Genomic DNA, 19,507 nt, shown 5'->3' on the forward strand with positions numbered 1-19,507 from the left:
TTAGCTGAAGTTGTTATGGAATTATCTGACAATTTATTTTTTGTAGAAAATGCTGGTTCATTAGAATTGAAGTGTTTTGACAACTTTCATTAGGCTGTCATCATGGTTCACATGGTTGCAGCCTTCAGCTTCCAGCTCTGTTGCAGTCATCCCACATTAGCTAGCTGTATACTGGTGAAATGGTTGAGGATTTTCAGCTGTGATAGGTTTGTGATCTTGCTGTTCTTGGGTGTTTCTCTCTGGGTAGATGTTTCAATTTCAAATGTGACTGTCAAGCATTATTCCAGTTCAGTGGTATCTTGTAAACTTCAGTTTTGTTTCATTGATATCAGCGGGACTTAAAATGAGAGTGCAATGCTTCCTACTAAAAGAAATAATACTGCCCTTTCCCCAGTCCTTTTTCCATTGTCAGCTCTTTTTTGTCCTTACAGTATAGTTTGTAATACGCTGGGTATTGCCTACATGGAAGGTTGGAGTATTGCTTGTCTTTGTCACTAGAGTTTTAATAGCTGTCTTGCAGACCCTAAGAGGCAAGCAAGTGATAAGAATATAGAGGGGAGAAAAATAATAGATGAAAAATATTGTGGGGTTTTTTTTCAGGAGAAAGGAACAGAGCAGCTGAGGAGAGGTGGGGTCTCTTCCCCTTGTCAGAAGTTTTAGCTTCTGGTGCTGTATAGCCTTGGTTGTAGGTTCTAGTGATCATATAGGAGTGCTAATTATCCATTAATTGTTTTCAGAGGTAGTCTTTTTTTAAGAGTTACTTAGCTATCTATCATTTTTAAATTTTTTGCTCATGCCTATTAAAGGACTGATTTTCATGGTCACGTATCAAGTCCACACAATGAAATGCAGAAGCATTTTTTTATTATTGCCAAAAGCAGTGACATTAAATTGCAACCAGCAGCTTTCTAATTCAGTTTGATTTGATCATCTTTTGTCTGAATACCAAGCAGCTTACTTTGTGAAAGTCATGTTGTCTTTCAGTACGTAAGCAGAAGCAGAAGAGGAAATATACACAGTTGCTTAACAGACCCTTATTATCATTTGATGGGTACTCTTACTCCATTGCTGTCTGGCACAGGATGCATTCTTACTTCTAGGGGTGGGACTGGGAGGATAGAAAAGAAGTAGCAGCATTATAGTGCCAAAACAAATAGTTCATGGGTCTCCTCTACAGCTCTAATCTCATCAAGACTGCTCTTAACAAAATGTTTGACCTGCTAAATGTTGTAGGGACTGGATACTATTTTGGTGGGGCTGCAGAATTAGTGACAGGTGGTACTGCAAACTAATAACTGTTTTCTCTGATAATTTTGGCACAGATTAGTGATTCCATTGTAGGGTTTAACTGAAGGAGCAGTAAGCTATCCCCTTCAGTGGTATTACAAGAGCTGATGTTTCTCTGTACAAGCAGCTTTGCTAACAGCTCCGTTAGCTGTCTAGCTTCACACATAGTTCATGCCATAGGTGTTTGGCGTCTCTTGGTACCTCTGCTGATGTGATTAAAAGCCAAAATATGTTACAAGGGTGGGAGAGTTGGTGATGGGTGGCAATTTCCACTCCCAATCTTGGGTCACGTGCACGAGTGCTAAGCAAAAGGGTTGCTGCAGAACTTTGCTGTATGCCTAATTAGCTCCTCTGAGGTTAAGGTTTTGCATCTGAGGTCTGCATAGCTGTAAAGAGCAGTGTTCACAGCTCTTTACACTGATTGTATGAGACTGAGTTATGTTAAGCTAGCGATGAACACACATGCAAAAAAATATGATGGATCTAGGAGCTGACAATAGCCTAAAAATAGAGACAAGCACCATTTGTAGCTGATACATAAGATGCATGTGTGAATATTGTGAGTATCTGAGCCCAAGTCAGAAAATAAGTCCTAATTTGATCTTTGCAATTATTGCTCAGTTTCAGTCAAGTTGGGCCACAGCTTCACCTCCTGTTGGAAGCCTGGTGGCATCATGCATGTCCGTTAACAGTCAATACGTATAAGGTTTATTTAAATGATTTAGGAAAAGCTTGCTTGTTCTTTGTGCTGAAAAAAACCCTAGTTTCTGCTTTGACAGAAGTTTTGTATCTCTTCAGGAGGAGCTACCTGCGGAGGAGGAGATGATGTCTCTGCTTAAATAGCAGAAGTTGGTGCCTTTTCTTAGTCCCAGATATAACTGTCTGGCAGTGGTTTGGTTGGTTACTTTGCTTCTGGAAAGAACAGAAAGCCACATAGTAATGTCTCTTGTTACTCAGTGAAAGCTGAGTTCTTGCCAAGCTGGGAGAGCCATATTTCTTTCACTGTTACCAAAGTGAGTTTGTATGTTTCTGTTTGAAAGTTAGCCAGAGAAAGCTATTATTCCAATGCCATACTTGGGTACCCAACTGACTGAGTTGAGCGAGCCAGCTCAGCTTTCTTTACAGACAGCAGAGAAGGGGAGGCTTTCTTTTTGGGTTGAGTCAGAGTGGCACTGTAACCTCTGCAGGAACCTGCTGATTCTCTCTACCTCTTGTTTGAGGAGCCTAGCTGGTGAGCTTGCCTTTAGGAATTGGGTTCTAAAATTGGACATTGTGATTAATGCTGCCCCTCCTCAGAAGATTCTCTGATTATTTAGAAATAATAATTTGTTTCAGTGACCAACTTGGTAAGTGCAGTTGCTTTTATGGACTGGAAGAAGGAAGGAGACAAAAATGTACATTCTTGTTTTAAAGAACAACTGAGCTATAACAACTGAGTTTAAAAGCAAAAATCCCATCCTAAAATAGAACACTCTAAATGTGAGCTTATTGGCTAACTTCTTAATATGTAAAAGACTGAGAAAAAAAGTCATATCACTCTACTGTTCCAGTTGAAGAAACTAGAGCTTTGTAGAAATTGTCTTCTGTAGAAATGCCTGGACTAATGGACATGCATCATGATTCAGTATAACGAGACTGACTTGTGTATATTTTAGACTCTCGCAGTCGTTAAAGCGCTGTTCCTGATAAAACTGTGATGAACGCAAGTCTCTTCCCCGTTTTCTTTCCTTTTAGTAGAAGTCCTCATGATTGTTATAGCATTTGTTTTCAAAGCAAATTCAGAAAACCTTCTATTAGACTTTGCAGCCCAACACAGAGGAGCACGGGGGTGTTCTCAGTAGAGATGATTCTAGTCTTGAAAAATCTTGAGGTGATAGTAAAACCATCAATATGTACAACCCTGTAATTTTGTGTATTACTTGGAACTTCATCTTCTTTGCTTCCCTGAGTACAGAGCATGATATTGAATATAGCTTAAGTTCCCATCCTAGAAAATGACTTGTTTACAGAATGAATACTTGCTGGGCTGAAAAAAGCGCTTTCTCAAGTAGTTATGCCAGCTCATTCAGCTGATCCTGAAGACATTGCACAATTAGACTCGAGGTGGAAGAAATATCTCAAGGCCTCCACCCCCTTTCTTCAGCTTTGAGTTGTGCCTTAGAGATAACGTTATTATTGGTGTTGAAAGGGAGCTGGTTAGGAGGAGCCTTTGGCAGCTAGGGCTAGCCCTAACTGCCATCCATAAGTTCACGTACTTTCCCCATCCTGTGAAAAAGCTGAAGTGCCTATATTCTCGGATTTTTAATGAGTCAAAGTAAATAAACATTTGTTTCCCTTCTCAAGTAACTGAGTATGGCTTTCTGGTCTATCTGTTCCTTTTGTGCAACTGACCTGATTTTGTCAATCTGTATCAGGTGCCATTGAATCACAGTCTTCCCTGGTCTCTCTGTATCCTCAGCCTCCTCACTATTATTAGTGTGCAAAATCAACCCGTTCTGGCAGCTTCACAGTGCAGTCTACGAAAAACTAGAGGAGCAAGGTTATGGAGAGTTAAGCCTCCCCTGTATCAATTCAACGTCTCTATTTCTTCCACACTTTAGGGGCAAGTCTTAGCCTTGCCACCACTTCTGTGTATTGTCAGAATAGCTCTGTTCTCTCAGTTGAATTTCTTCCTATAATTCTTTTCCAAATGTATTTTTGTCCTCAATGGTAATCCCAAGCCTTTTTTGGTTTTTTTTTTTTTTTTTTTTTAGTCATTTATGGAAGTGGAGATCCATTCTGTTACAATTAAATGTAGTTCAGAGAAGAGTAGTTCAACAGTAATTGTCAATAAAGCAGATAAAAGCCTTTGGTAAAATTGGATAACAAGCATGAAGGGATTACTGTTCGTGACTTATAACAAAAGAAACTATTGTTATCTGAAGCAGACCACGGAATGGACAGGCTAAATTGGGCACGATATGAAAGGAATAAATTAAATATAGAGCAAAATACTTTTTTTTTTCTGAAGCACACAAAGATAGTGTTCAGAAATTGTTGGATTTGAGATTTGAGTGCATCCCTGATGTACTCAGCTATTGGGGAAAAGAATATTCATACTTATGCTTACATAATCTGTGACTTTACTTTCTTACTTTTTTGTTATAATTGCTGGCTGACACAAAACTTTGAGGGGTCGGGTTGGATGAGCCTGTTACTGACTTTGCATGGAAAATGTAGGCTTAAAGGAAAACCCAGAACCTAGATGAATTAATTGTACTTTGCCTTGGGACAGAAATCACATACAGTGAAACCTGTAAATTATGCATGGCTTGGACACAAGTCTCAAGCTGTCAGCAGTCATGCTCAGTGCTGCTACTGTTAATGAAGCTGTCTTTCAGCTTCAATCTTTTTCACCCTTAAGACTGTAGTTGTGACTCTTAGAAGAGTTTTTGGAGTAGTAATGCTTTGTCCTCTTCAAAAAAGGATACTAACGCTGTCCTTCTTCAGAGTTTATTAGTGGCACGCAGATTTCTTTTCATTGTTCCTGACTTCTTACGTATAAATTATTTAGGTAACTTTGGCAAGATTTAAATGTTTTTCTGCACTCTTATCTTCAAGACTCAACCTCCTCCACGTCCAGGTGGTAATATTTCTTCAGCATGTTGGACTTGGGTGTAAGACGTCATCAGCCACCAGCTTTTCTTCATGTGTGCTTTGCTACATGTAATGCACCTATATTCCCATGAGCTTCTCTCTGCTTTTGCTCCCTTGAAGCTTTTGTATCTAGTGCAAACTCCTGAAGTGTCAGTAAGTACTGTCGTAGTTGTATTCAGTTCTGGATGGAGCTTAGCTGATGTTGGCACCACCATCAGGAATGATCTAAACCTTTTGTGTACCCCTGTACCTGGGGTTGCTCCCTTCTTTTATTACCCTCTATTTTTTTTTTCCTGTGGCCTCAGCTTGGGCTGTTGGCCATGGACAAAAATGTAGACGATTACGGGGGGGGTCCTTTATCTGTACCATGTTATTCGCCTGTTCTCTAGTACAATAGTTTCTGTTGGCAAATTAAATTTACTTTATGCAGTAATTCACATGAGAATTCAGATACAGTCTGCTGTCCAGTTTTGTTCTATAGCATTTAAAATTTGTGTATCTGTTTCTCAGTGGCACATTTATAATTCAGAACAGAGCATACTCTCAATTTACCTTGTTCAGTGTCCAATCTATTAGGTTCTCACTTGAAAATTCAGTTGCTATGTCCTACATTTTCAGGGACAGCTCGAATTGCACACAGGACTGTGGGCTTTTTCCCTATGAAAAGTCTGGTAATAAAGCATATAAAAGTGAGGGAACATCACAACACCAAGTTTAAAAGACAGAAAATCACCGGCAGCTTTGGGGTGTGATATCAACAGCTGTATATGAACACATGCATCACTTGTTCTTTTGTGTTGCAGGTTTCAAGCATTCTGGGCCTGAACTTCTCAGTTCCCTCTGAGTGTTCTTATATTTTAAGTTATTCTTCCAAATATGTATTCTTGAGTTAGCTGGATGTGTTCACTTCCTGTTAAATGAAACAATAAGTTTGGTCCTAGAGCAAAATCAGAACTAAAAAACAGTTTGCAATAAGTATCTATGTATGGGCAAAAATGCCTTGTTGTGTGTTGTGCTGGCTTGGATCCTGCTGCACTTGGGAGAGTGACTGTTCCCCTTCCACTTTTAGAATGACTGATAAAGGTGGTGTCTCCAACTGGCTGTTCTGAAGGGTAAATTATGGTCTGTATATCATGCGTGTAAAATTAACCATCATTGTGCTGAGTATCCACAAAATTACTAAAATCACAAATATAGCAGGTACTAATTTTTTTTTAACAAGCTGTAAGTTGGTGATGTGTTGTTCCCCTGCTCTGTAAAGGTCTTTAAGTATAGCATAAGGAAGGGAAGGAGTGGAGTAAAAGACATGCTTCTGAGGCTTCCCGACTCCCATCTCATAATATGTTTGAATAGGGTTGGTGCCTGAGCTTTTGTGCTCCTGGGTTCATTGAGTAAGTTTGTGGTTTGGAGCAGTGTGAAATTTCCCCACATGGGCATTGCTGGCTTTTGCGGTGCTCAGGTTTCATGTTCCCAACTTTTTATTTTCTCCGTGGCTTTTTTCCTGCAGATTTTTAACAGGTTAAATGCAGTCAGTGAAAACACAGCAACAAATATTGTATTGGATTAAACCATGTTTAAATTGCCATTTTCTATTCCTGCATGGAAAATTGGGGAGCATTTTATAGCTAGAGACCGACAGCTTTCTAATATAACACAGTTGTATACTAGAAGGATGTCTCATACCTAACAGCGAGTCTTCAAACTACTGGACTGTCAATTTACAATATATTTAGATATAGAAAAGATATCTATTTGAAGTTTTTTTCTTATGCTTATTTTACATGTACTAGTATATAATCTAGTTTATATGTGGTTAGTTTTTTGTTTACCACGACAGCTGGTTTTGCAAGTTAAATGCAAAGAATGATGTGTTTTGTTGAAATACTTAAAAAATAGTTGTATGGCATTTTCTGTAAAACCACTCAACTTAATATCTTCTGCAGGAAAAGCTTTGAATCCAACAGGTCTTGTTATGTTTGTGTGGTTTCTTGCTGTTTTAAAACCCTGTCATGTTGCATTCTTCTGAATTGCGCCTTGTAATGTTGGGTTTGGCTGGTTTTTTGGAATCGGGGGTAAACCCTAAGTAAAAGGTCTGGTCTTGAAAACAGAAGCTAATAGGATTGGCCTGGAGTGGTCTCCTTTGGTGTCAGCACTTTACTTGGGATTTCTGCACGTCTCTACATTTTCCTCCTGTTGTCTTGTCACCAACACCTCTTTTCCACCTCTTTGGAGGTTTTCTGAGTGTAAGACCAAGCAGGCCCTTTTTGCACTGCCTTCACCACCTTGGTTTGGTGCAGCACAAGAAGATCCTCCATGCTTCACAAAACCTGGGCTAGACGATGTTTTCTGAGCTGAGGGTTATTAATCTTTTCTGCCTGGGCTGGCAATAGCTAGCTTGCTTGGGGTTTCTATGTGCGTGAGATACAAAGGAGAAAAAAAAAGAAACATATACTTCAGAGAGGTCCTGAAGTACATTTATTAGTGCAGAGGAAAGTAGACAGCCAGGAGGTTTAAGGAGAGGAGTTGTTGGTTCCTGCTACATGAGTCGCTCCCCGCTTCTGCATTAATGCAGGAATAGTGGAAAAGTGGTGGCCATGAGGCATTGGGCCTCTAAATGTGCAATTTCTAGAGGCTGCTTCTGTATGTGATTGTTCCTACATTGTTGCTAAAGAAATGTAGATTTTGCTTTCCCAAAACATTTTTCAGTATTGTATAATTTCTGTAGTATCCATTTCCCCCTCTCCTTCCCAAGCACTAGCTGAGGTTCAATATCTCTGGGTTTAGTTAGCTAAATGGTTCAATTTTAAAAGGTGGTGATCCTTTTTTTTTTTCTTTTCCCAGTGAAAATAAGGAAGAACACTTATCTGCTTGTTTGTAAAACAGCCTGTATTTTTAAAGGTTTTTAAAATGACGTTTAGTGTAATTATTTTAAATTCTGTGAGCTCATGGCAATTTTTTTTTCCTCTCTTCTGAGCAATTCAGGGTTGTGCTGAAACGAGGTGCTAAGGGGCATGGTTTAGTGTTTGATAGGAATGATTGGACTCGATGATCCGGTGGGTCTCTTCCAACCTGGTTATTCTATGATTCTATGAAAGTCTTACATTGACGCTTCTGAGTGATTGGAAGCATACATGGGTTTTCTCCCCTTAGTGCAATAATTTGTTGGGCATTTTTTTTTGTGCCTTATCAGAAAGTGTTTTGTGAGTGAGGACTGTGCTTGGGGGAGAATTTTGGATTTTTTTTTTTTCCCTCCTTCAATGCATCTCTGTGCCAAAAGTGATTTGTATGCAGCATGCATGGTTAATCTTGGCTCTTACCAGAAGAGCAGGTGAATGACCTGTAAGAGGCTTGCAGGGAGAAATACTAATGACTTGGATTTAAAGCTCTTTTAATTGATTTTTAACTTCAGAATTCCAGGTGCAAAAATACTAGAAGTGTAGTTTGTGTAAAATGCATAGCTACTGTTCCTGTGAAAATTGAATGTGAGTACTTTGATACTGAGCTATTTAAATTAGCAGTGGAAAAGTAAAAGTGGTATTACTGCCTTTATGGCAAATTCTAACCTGGAGAAAAGATTGAGTGAAGTCTCAGAAATCTCAGTTATTTGACAATAATGTTTTCAATATAAAAAAGAAAGGGTATTTATTTCATCGGAGTCTGAAGTGTTTGGCCAGTATTCAGATCACATTTACTGGGCCTTTCTTACATGCTCTGTGAAAACATTGCTGCTTCTTAGTAAAAGCCAAATTCAGCTAGATGTGTGTCTCCAGAATTAGGGCTCTAACCAAATTTCAAGTCTAAGATAGCCTGTCTAATTATGCATTAATTACTCTGTGTCCCTTTGTCCTTTTTACTTCTACTTTTTTTTGCTCTGTCCCCTCTTTTCTTTTTTTTGTTTATTTTGTAGTGAATAAATATCATGTAGCTTTTGGAGGGTTAAAAATAAGGCCTTATTTCTTTTAATTTTGTAGTATGGAAAGACTAATTGGTGCATGCCACTTTCTTACAGGAGAGTTAAGTGTTTATTTAGTCTACTGGATGATCAAAGTGTGGAAGAAAAAAAATAGTCAAGGCAAATAAAGCAATTTCAGAAAAGCTGAAATTTAATTATTTGTTTGTCTGCATGTTCCTTACTGAGGGCATCAGACTGGTTTCCATATCAACAAACCGATAAGCAAATCACAAGGACAGGAACTACACTGAAAATGTGCCGAACTTCTAAATGTCATTGTGAATTCATTTAATACAGCTACATATAAGCAAGCCTGTTTTACATACCAAATAATAGGATAGAAACTGAAAAAAGAATTATTGAGTGCTAGAAATGTGATAAGAGTAAGCACCGGCTTTGGTAGAGCATTAAAGTTCACTGGGGTTTCTTGGAGGAGTCGGGAATCTAGAACATAGAAATGATCCAGTTGGTAGTAGTGTACTGAGAGAGGAGCTGGGTAACTAGGGGGTATTTTACTGATTAAAGACTTACTTGGAATGATAAAAAAACCCCCGAACCTTACTAAGGAAAAATTGCTGAAGGATCTCAATACTGAACGTGCCATTCTCCAGTTTCAGTTGATGGAAGACAGGGCATCTCCCCAATAGCTTTTTCAGCTAATCTTATCTTGTCTTGTTCCTGGCTTGTGCCATTCCTGCCTTCTCATATGTTAGCACAGGTACCCACGTATTGGTGTGGTGAGCCGCTGCAGGGAGTCGATCGGGCCCCAGCCTAATCCAGTAAAACAGGGAATGAAGTCCAGTGAGTAGGTCTTGGATAAAAACTGTTGTACTTGTAAGCTGCACATCTGCATTAAGGACTGCTTGGATGGTTATGCCAGCACATTGTGTTTAATGTGACTGTAGCTAATGTATTTGTGTAGTTCCCTGTCTGCAGTTCATAACTCAGTCTTGTGCAGTGGTGTACAGCAGAATCACTAGAGTTTTGCTTGTAAGAAACGGCCTTGACTGCCAAATGTCAGATTTCTCTCTCCTGCGCTCATTCACTGGCTGGCGTGGTTAGGATGTATGACTATGCTCTCCTGCTGTGGAGACGTGGATGTGTTCCTAGGGCTTCAGTTTGAGATACAAGTAGAGGGAACATTTTTCTCCTCTTCCTGTATTTAGGGTGTATAGGGAGATAAAAAGAAGAATTCTCATTCTTTTATTGAAAGATAAGCAGCAAGTTTGGTTATGACTGAACTGAAAAGATCCTGTGTGTCAAATCAGAGAAGCAAAAATCCATAGTAGCAGTTGAACAGTGTAATATCAACCCAAGGCTCTTTGAAATTACCAAATTCTAAATTTTCATGTACAAACTAAATATTTACAGTACAAATGTTTGCATTTTTAGTGCTAGCCCTTTTAATGAAACGTATTATTTTTTCATTGTACAAAGAACTTAAATGTTATCTGGGAAAGACGGTGAACAGTGATCCCACTGTTTTCTCGCAGCTCTCCACCACTTGTATTTTAATGTAGCTAAATATTCTTTTATACTTGTTTTCAGTATTTTGCTCAGTTCACGGGTGTGTTGATCTGCGCCTTTTAATAGGGTCTCAAAGAGCTAGTTCAGATGGATAGTTCTGTGCATGCAGGCTCCACCAGGGCAATGCTAAGCGACTACAGCTCAAGGCATGGCCAGGACAGACCTCTGAGACTGCTCAGCCCTGAAGAGCTACCCAGCGGCAGCCTGCAGTCCTGCCTGTTTTTCCTGGTCTCTTGAGAGACTGTGGTATAGTTGTTGTTTTGAGATGGGGGGTGTTGTGTGTTTGTTTTTTTAGTGTGTCAAAACCAGCAGCTGGTTGCTTTCCTCTGCTATTTTCTTGTTAAAGTTGAAGAACCAGAGTAGGTTGGATGGCAATAATTTTCCTTTTGTTAATTTGTCCATCTCCTGTTACATTAACTTATGATTTAGTTTTCTCTTGGCTTACCTGCCACTAAAAGGCTGGCTGAATTGCACAGGGTGTGGTGTCTTATATCTGGAGTGATTCCTGTGCAAAGGGCTGCCTGATGTCTTCCAAAGCATGTCTGCTTCTTGCTTCTGTCTTGTAGTCTGCTATGGTCTAGAGATGGTGTTAAATAGGTAACAGAAAGGGGAAATTGTTTCTTCCTATTTTAATTGGTTTAAACTGGGAAAACTGGTGTTCAAATGTGGTTTTTTTTTTTTCTTTTTAAATGATGCTGAGTTCTGACAGGCTTTATTTCCTGATTGCTCTAGGAGAAACCAGAAAATGGTTTCTATTCAGCAACTCTAGAAGGCATATTGTTAGACCTTTTCTTTCTGGAGATAGGAAAGGTTAATTTACAACTTCAAGGAGCAAGAGACCTTTCCACCTGCTCCAACAATTGAAATTCTGCCTTTGTGAGCATTCAGCAAAAGTAGTTACTTTTTGTTTTTTTTAATGAACCTTTTTCTCTTTTTCCTTGGTATCTGTGACTGAAAGGACAACCACATGCATGTGACTGCAGTGTACATCAGCATATGTTTGACAGTTAAGTCAAATCTTCCTTCCCACGGACTCTCAGAAATGTCTGGGTGAAAATGAAAAACAATCTCTCGTCTGTGTTTTTCTTGTCAGATTGCCCAGTGTATTCTTTAAACCAGAATACCTGAAAACAGACGGCGTGATGGCTGAGAGATAATTTTGCACACTGACTTGTTTCTTTGTTTATGAAATAAGAGTATCATGTTGATTTCTTACGAATGGGTTTCGGTGTTTTTGTTAAGGTATTCTTTTCAGATTTTGTGAAAACCATCTCCAAATTATTCTAGTTGAATACCATGTTGTTGATACTGAATTAGAAACAAAGCATCAGCTTTTGATCACTTCATCAGAGGCTTTCTTCTTTCCAAAACCGGAGTCTTTATCCCTTATTTTAGAAAATAAAGTCCAAGAAGAGGGAAGCTCTGGTGATAATTTTCTTTCTCATGCTAGATAAGGTCTGATTAGGAGACTAAAGCCAGCTCTGAAATGGAAATCCTCATATTGCCATACTGGTTGCAGGTGGGTCTTTGCCCAATTAGTATAGTGCCTGATGTCCTGGGATAAACGCAGTCTTTGCATTAAGCTACTATCACCAGGACAGCTTCTTCCTCTTGAGGGAACCAGAATATACTGGGAAAATATTTGTATGCCTTATAAAACACATGTTCCAGTAGACCCTTTTTCATGTGTATGGTAGGCATCCATAGGTGTGGAATTTTGTGCATTGATTTCTCCCTCTTGTTGAGTGTTAACTTGACCGTCCCTGACAGATTGGCTATGGAGGCCACTCCTTACTGACCTCTGTTTCTGCACAAGGTTACTGCTTTGTTACTGTCTCTGTTACAAGTCATTGGGTTAAAGTCACTGGACAAACTCATGTCTAGTGTTGATAGTCTGAGCAGTAATAATCAGGGCTGTGAAATGGGATAGCTGAGATTAAAGCACTTGTGGAGTTCTGCCAGTCCTCCAGCCTTCAAAAGGATGCAAGGGGAGAGGGGACAGGGCTCCGGGGGTGGATGTTAAAAAGATGCACCTGGGTCCACTGCTGCTTGCTTGTTGAACATTTTGAGCGCATCTGGCTTGTTTAGCCATCTGCTTGGCACACTTGCTTTTGAGGAGAGTAAGATAGAAAAAGGTTGGTTTTCAGTGAAAGAAATCTTGTTTTGTTTTTGTCTGCTGTGTGTTGCAGTGGTTAAGATAGGTGGTTCTGAGCCAGCTGAAATGAGAAACTCCAGCTTTGTTGGAGCCCATGTGCTCCTAAAACCAGTAAGTTTAAGGCAAGGCAACTCATTATGTTAGGATATTAATAGTTCACTACTTACTTCACACCCATTCCCCACATTAGCTGCTCTTAGTACATGCAAGATGATGTTTAGGCAGCTGAAAAGCTGTACAGTGTAAGTTAGCTTGCACAAGAAATGGTCCTGAGTGCACTGCATGGTAACGTAAGACATCATTGTACAGCCCCTCTGAAAATTGCATTCAAGTGCACTTACTTATACACAGAGACAAGCTATTATAAAAGAGTACAGTTGTCAGCTGGGTAAGAATATCTGCTTTCTCATGTTTATCTTGATTATATCCCAAAGGGGTATTTCTTCCTCTCTTTTATGAAGTATTATCTCCATATTTAATTTGTGATGTGCATTTTTTGCCTCTCTTGGAGGACTGAAAGTATTTCCTGAATTTTGCAGTCCGTTGAGAAACTTTGTCATAAAACCTTCCTGTGGTACTTTTAGTCTCCTTATTTGAATATCTATTTTCTGTTTCGGTCAGGATTTATTATGTCTTTCTGGATTGCAGTTTCCATACCTCTGTAAACCTGCCTCAAGGAGTTTCTGTTAAGGGTCACTTGATTCAAATGTCCTAAAGTCCTGAAAAGCCATGGACATTTCTTCTTAAGTCAAGAGCTATTTTTGATAGCCGAACACGTATTTTTTGTGTGTAACTTTCCTGCACTACTCCAGCACCTAACATTTAACTTTATATTTCTTTGTTAGATGAGTGCCAGTCCTGCTAGTGCTGGAGCTGGAGTGGGCTGCGTTTCACAAGGACCACTGCAGAGCTGATGAGCTCCACAGGGGTTGCTGCACTTCTGAAACCTTTGCAGGCTCAGAGGTTTGGCGGCTGTTTGGGTCCCTGTAGAGCTCAGAGGTTCTTACCAGCTGAAACGAGCATAATTGCAAAGTTGGAGCATTGACTGTGAAGGGCCTCACCAAATAATTGGCTGTCCCAATTAAGCAGCTGCACTTCCCACTGAATAATGTTCAGGAAGGTAAACGTTTGCCTGCCCTTTAGGGTATCCCAATTAACTGCCTTAAAGTCAGCTAAGTGGCGTGTGGGGTGTATCTGTTCAATGAGTGAAACAGTTGCATGCATCTCAATGGGGGCTGGTGTTTTAATGACACTCCTAGTAGGGGCCTAGTTATGTGTAGGATAGTAGGGCTGAAAGGATCTGCACCAGTGTTACGGAGAGATGCGGATCAGAAAGTTGCAAAGCTGATGGGTGCTGGTGATGAATTTCTCTCCCTCTGTGTACTGTTGGAAATCACTGCTAAATTACACCTATTCATCTTGGCATTTGTAGTCTGCAGGCTTTTTTTCTATGTATGTAGGATATTCTGCTGTCAGTGTGCCTAGACTTTATGAGCTTTTTAGAAAAGAAGCTCTGTTATATATTGTATTTGTTCACCACACAGAATGGAGCCAAGAAATGCTGTTTTCTCTTTTTTTTGTGTGTGTGTGTTTGTGTGGTAAAACAAAACTGTGAAGTTACATTTGCACAATGCATGGTGATACCTGATGCATTTTAAGAGGAAGTTTTATTGCCTGGGTTCCCCTTACCTACCCAAGATACAAAATTTAAACAATAATGAATCTAAGGATGCATCAAAAATGTTTGTAAGGAAAAAAAATGTTAAAGCTCATCCTCTATTTATTCCTAATTTTTATGGATGGTGTATCCTTCTAAACCAGCATTCTGGGCCACCGTCAAATGAAATACTAGCTAAGTACTGTTGTCTAAGAACCTTCCTTTTATCTATAAGTGTATTTCAAATGCTTAATGTGTCTTAATTCCTTAAGGGGGTGAGGAGAGGAGTGGGTAATTTCCTGACATGAGTACCTAGTATTAAATTTGCAAGTGTAAGTAAATAGGAATACACTTTGTTTTTTCTGTTAATTTTTATAATAGCTCACAACCATTAAAAACATCTGCTGGTAAAGTCTGACAAGGATGGCATTGAACAGTATGGAGAAAATACAAAAGGTGAAAAATAACAAAGCAGTTCAAAATATTAAGGTTATTTTATTAAAACCAAATGTTTTTAAAGTACAGTGACTAATTATTTGAGTATGAAAAAGAAGACTAGATTAATGGGATCATTTTTAATCAGCTGTGGTATTATTTCTGATTAGGTTGAAGAGATATATGATTCTATGTGAGTTGATTTGATATTAAATAGACGCTCTTCCTGCTAAGTCTGGTACTCCTGTTAGGTAAGAAAGTATGCCATGTGTGTTTAAAAATCCCCAGGCATAGGATACATTTATTCAGTTTTGTACTTTTTACATTTGATTGTGTTGCTATGCTACAGCTTCTCCATGCTGGTTTTAAAATCCTTTCAAAGATGAGTTTGGATGAAATAGCTGGATTGTGAAGTAGAGCAGCAAGTTCTGGAGTTGGCAACTCCCATTGCTGACCCTGGTGAGGGTTGATCTTCAGCAAGGAAGCAGTAACAACCAGCTGGACAAGTCTACTAGCAGCCTGTCCCTGCTGTAACCACTTGGAATAACAGTATTATCAACCAGAGTTAAGCAGCATGAGAAAGCTTTCCTGTTTCTGGTCCTGAACAGGCTTGCTGAAGTCAGTTACAGCATATCTGTGTATTGCCCTCTGGATCTTTATGGGTTTGGGATTGCCCAGCATGGAGCCCTGTTCCGTGCTGGTACCAGTGTACAGTAAACATGCTACTATATAGTGGGTTTTTTTCCTTATTATCTCAATCACATCGTCCCCTATCCTGTACTGAAACTGTGGATTGCCCTGACCCAGGTGTAGAACCTTGCACTTGGCCTTGTTGAACCTCATGAGGTTCCCACAGGCCTACTTCTCCAGGTTGTCCAGGTCCCTCTGGATGGCATCACGTCCTTCCAATGTGGCAGCTACACCACTCAACTTGGTGACATCTGCAAATTTGCTGAAGATGCACTTGATCTCGCGGTCTATATCATTGATGAAGATACTAAAGGGAACAGTTCCCAGTACAGACCCCTGAGTATACCACTTGTTGCTGATCTTCATACGGACTTTGAGCTGTTGACCACTACTGTCTGGATACAACCATCCAACCAATTTCTTATCTACCGAACAGTCCACCCGTCAAATCCATGTCTTTCCAATATAGAGAGAAGGCTGGCTGTTGTGGGGGACCACACTAGACATTACTTTTGCTCTGTCCTGTGGGCTTGAGTGCTTTTTTGTTTGTTTGCTTTCCATTTAAAGAAAGCAAACAACTAAACATGTTTTAAGAGAATGGAGAGGAGGAGGAATGACCCATGTCTGTATGGCTGGCTTACTATTGTTCTATAAGTATATATGTCTTAACATCTTCCTTTCTGTGTAGTCTTGGTATGGATTCTTTACCAACCATTATATAATGAAACAAGAATCTGTAAGCCTCCTAGAAAAGAGGTGTCAGCACGTATATGTGAACAGTTTGATATTACCTGGAAGAGGGACCCGAGATCTCTAGAAAAATCTACAGAGAGACCTCTGGAGCAGTGGGAGTTGCATTTGTCCCTCTCGCCCTCCCTTGGTTGCTAGCTGGGTCTCCCTCACCTTGTAGCAGTTGTAGTCAACTTAAAGTATGGTTATGATAGGGTGATTCCTTCAAGCTGTTTTACAAGGTTCTTCCTATCCCCTCCTGGTCCTGTAACTGCTGCCTATACCCTGTACTTGCTCAGCTGTTGCAGGAAAGGGCTTAAGTGTGCTTTCTGAGTAAGCAAGTGACTGTTGTTTGTACCTGTGCTGGTTGAGGCAGCCATAGAAACCTAGATCCTGTGTGCAAGTGGAAGTGCTCATGGAGCTGTGAACTGGAATGCATTCAGACTGATGACTGATTTTTAGCCCAGACCTGTTCCCTGAATCCAGTTTCTTCCATTGCCATATAAGCCCTGTACTGGAAACAAACATGATCTGCGAGAAGTTGCCTAATAGCAACTGTTACTGAAAGAAATGGTCATCAAGCTATATTGTGTATTGAAAAGCCCCACTTCCCAAGTGAGGCGCAGCCCTTGATGCTGTCGGCTAGAGCATGGCTGGTTTCAAAGAGTTTTAATGGAGACTTTAGAAGCTGTAGGCTTTCAAGCAAGGTGGAGGAAAACAAACAGGTGATAGTGGGGGGATAAAATATTGGAGAAATGGAGCAGAGGTCACGTAAGCTGATTGGAAATGTTACTGAACCTTCAAGCCAGCTCTGTGTGCATGTGTACTCCTCTGACAAATGAAACAAGGCTGGTTTTGTGAAGTCCAGGAAGGCTTTTCTTTGTTCCCAAACTTCCCTTACCTGTTTTTGCTTGAGTAATTGCAGCATGCATGAGAGGTGAGAGGGAGACAGGGAAGGAGATGAGACTGTTCAGCAACTAATGAGCTGTTTTCACTCTGAAGAATCAGTCTAGCGGTGGCCAGAGCCTTGGAACCCATTAACCTTGATGAAGTATTTGGAAGGCTGTGACTTGACTGCTGGGGCAAAGAAGGGTCTTTTTAAAGAAGTTTAAACAAATTTCTATTTTTCTTTCTTCTTTCTAACATGTGCTTGCTAGTGAAATGCTGCCTGACTGTTCTAAACTTTTCTTTTTTTCATGCATGTAGTTCTCTTATTGCATAGCTTGACCAGGTGGCTTGGTGCTGTGCTTCCTCTCTGAAAATTATTTGTTTCTTTTTTCTTTTCTTCCTGATGGAGAACCAGCTTCTCTGTAGCACTTCTTCATGTCTACAGAAATCTCACATGTTCTTTGCAGATATTTGTGCTCTGTGTTTAAGACAGGCACGTTGCTCTGAATGACTCACTTGGGATCAAATAGGGCAATATTTGTGTTAATCAGCTGCATTTCTGTCCGCAGATATATCTGTGCATTAAGACAAACATGCTGTAGACATGAATTAAGGGGGGAAAATATGACATGGAATTTCCTGACACTTTAAAATAAAAATAATAATTCTTTGCCAAGAATAACTTCATCTGCAAATGTTTCTTACATGTGTTGCACATTTGTTTTTCTTTAAAGGATGGGTGGCCAGGCCTGTTCACATGTGGGTACCATATCGTGACACACTGTGGTAAAGTAATGGTCTGAGTTAGTTTAAAGGCTTCAGATCTTTCCTAATTCGGATTGTTTTGACTGAATCAGTTTAGGGAGCACAGATACAAGCAGGTATACTGGCAGATGTTGGGAGGTTATGAGAAGCAGTTTAGGACAGTAGTCTCCTTGTCTGTCCCAGCTGCAACAACAGAACAGAGCAAGTACCGTGGTGTCTGATCTGTTTATATTATATGTTAGTACTGTTTAGTTTGCATTCTGTTAACAACCCAGAAAAGTAAATCCATTTTGTACCACCTGCAGAAAAAGGACAAACATTCTTACCCTCCACTAGTCTCCAGCCATAATAAAGTGGTTTTCCTTGCTTCATCTTAAATGCAACTAGGTAACTCCCGCCTCCCCCACCTACAACTAAATAATGTTTAACCATGTGCCAGTATATGCTAACATACTTTCAAACTTACTTGCCTTCCCAATCTTAAAAGATTTTATGGAGTGTTTTGCCCAGCTACTAGGTGTAAACTGTGCTTCTAAATGTCTTGACTTAGCTGCCTGTCTCTGAATTTCTCTGGAAAAAAAGAACATGAATTGGTCTTCTGTCAGGTCCATTTCACTGTCTCACATGCAACTGCAATATCCAGTGTAAGTCCATATACCTGCTTTTTTCCATTTCCCCCAGTGCTCTGACCCATGTTAAAGAGGCTTTTGTACTTCTGTGGTAGGCTGTAATACCTGTCTTTACTGTTCAATGGTGATTCAAAGGTTATTGTCAAGATGTATTGTATATCCCTGACTGTCTCAAGGAAAGAAACAAACTTATGGAAATAAAACAGTACGTGGTACTGTGGATTTGTCTTAAGTTGAATTTCTTCACCTTTTTGTCAAATAACTTTGTTCTGTTGTGTGTTAAAGGACATGTACCTTACCCAGCAGAACAGAGCTCCACAGACACTGTCTTGGCAGAACAGAGACCATGTTTACCTTTACTGAAAGTTGTGTCTAGTGTTCCACTTGTAGATCTGTAAGTGATGGTTCGCTGTTTTCTTTTCTCTTTTTAAAATTATTGTAGGTTCATGTACTGGACGGACTGGGGAGAAGTGCCAAAGATAGAACGTGCTGGGATGGATGGTTCAAGCCGCTCTATTATAGTCAACACAGACATATATTGGCCAAATGGACTGACTTTGGATTATGAGGAACAGAAGCTTTATTGGGCAGATGCTAAACTGAATTTCATCCACAAATCAAATTTGGATGGAAGCCATAGGTAAGAAGATTTTGTTTGATCTATATAATGTGGTGCTTTTCTTAGAAGATTTTGCTGAACAAATATCATAAGCTCTGTTGCAGGGAATTGTCATGTTAGCACTCTCAAAGTTTTAGACGAACTAGTGCTATCAAAAGTTTTTTTCCTTCCCTATCCTCCTGTTTTCAACATTGAGTGTGCGCTCTGTGGTATCCTGTGACTCTCACTAAGTCTTTTCTCAGAACCAGTTGAATAAAGAAATCCTTGAATCCTATTCTTAGTAGTGTAAGACTGTGTAGCAAAACATAGACTTTTTGATAGAACTTCTGTGCTCTATTGTTGTGATATTCTAAATGCAGAAAATAATCTGAACTAACAGATCGTTGTATACTAGTGTTTCAGTTTCATTGATCCTAGAGGTTGGGGAATTAGTGGACAACAGTCTTTACAGAGAACTGTGCTAAAATGACTGTTCTCCTCTTAACAGTTCTGTAGTGATGATATAATTATTTTTAATGCAGTCATGCCTACTCCTCAT

At 39.7% G+C, this 19,507-nt stretch overlaps 1 protein-coding gene across 2 annotated transcripts in view; it reads left to right on the forward strand.

The window, feature by feature from the left end:
- LRP6 (LDL receptor related protein 6) overlaps positions 1-19,507 on the forward strand; it is a 704,489-nt gene that overhangs the window by 33,384 nt on the left and 651,598 nt on the right. For both annotated transcript variants that reach the window (XR_011337960.1, XM_069863528.1), the window contains exon 3: positions 18,793-18,990. Coding sequence is in view for 1 of the 2 variants with exons in the window: in XM_069863528.1 (XP_069719629.1) it covers positions 18,793-18,990 (198 nt within the window). In the remaining variant the exon portion in view is untranslated. The remainder of the gene's footprint in view (positions 1-18,792; positions 18,991-19,507) is intronic.

Source organism: Phaenicophaeus curvirostris, chromosome 1 (genome assembly GCF_032191515.1).
Source record: "Phaenicophaeus curvirostris isolate KB17595 chromosome 1, BPBGC_Pcur_1.0, whole genome shotgun sequence".
In the NCBI taxonomy this organism is placed as follows: domain Eukaryota; kingdom Metazoa; phylum Chordata; class Aves; order Cuculiformes; family Cuculidae; genus Phaenicophaeus; species Phaenicophaeus curvirostris.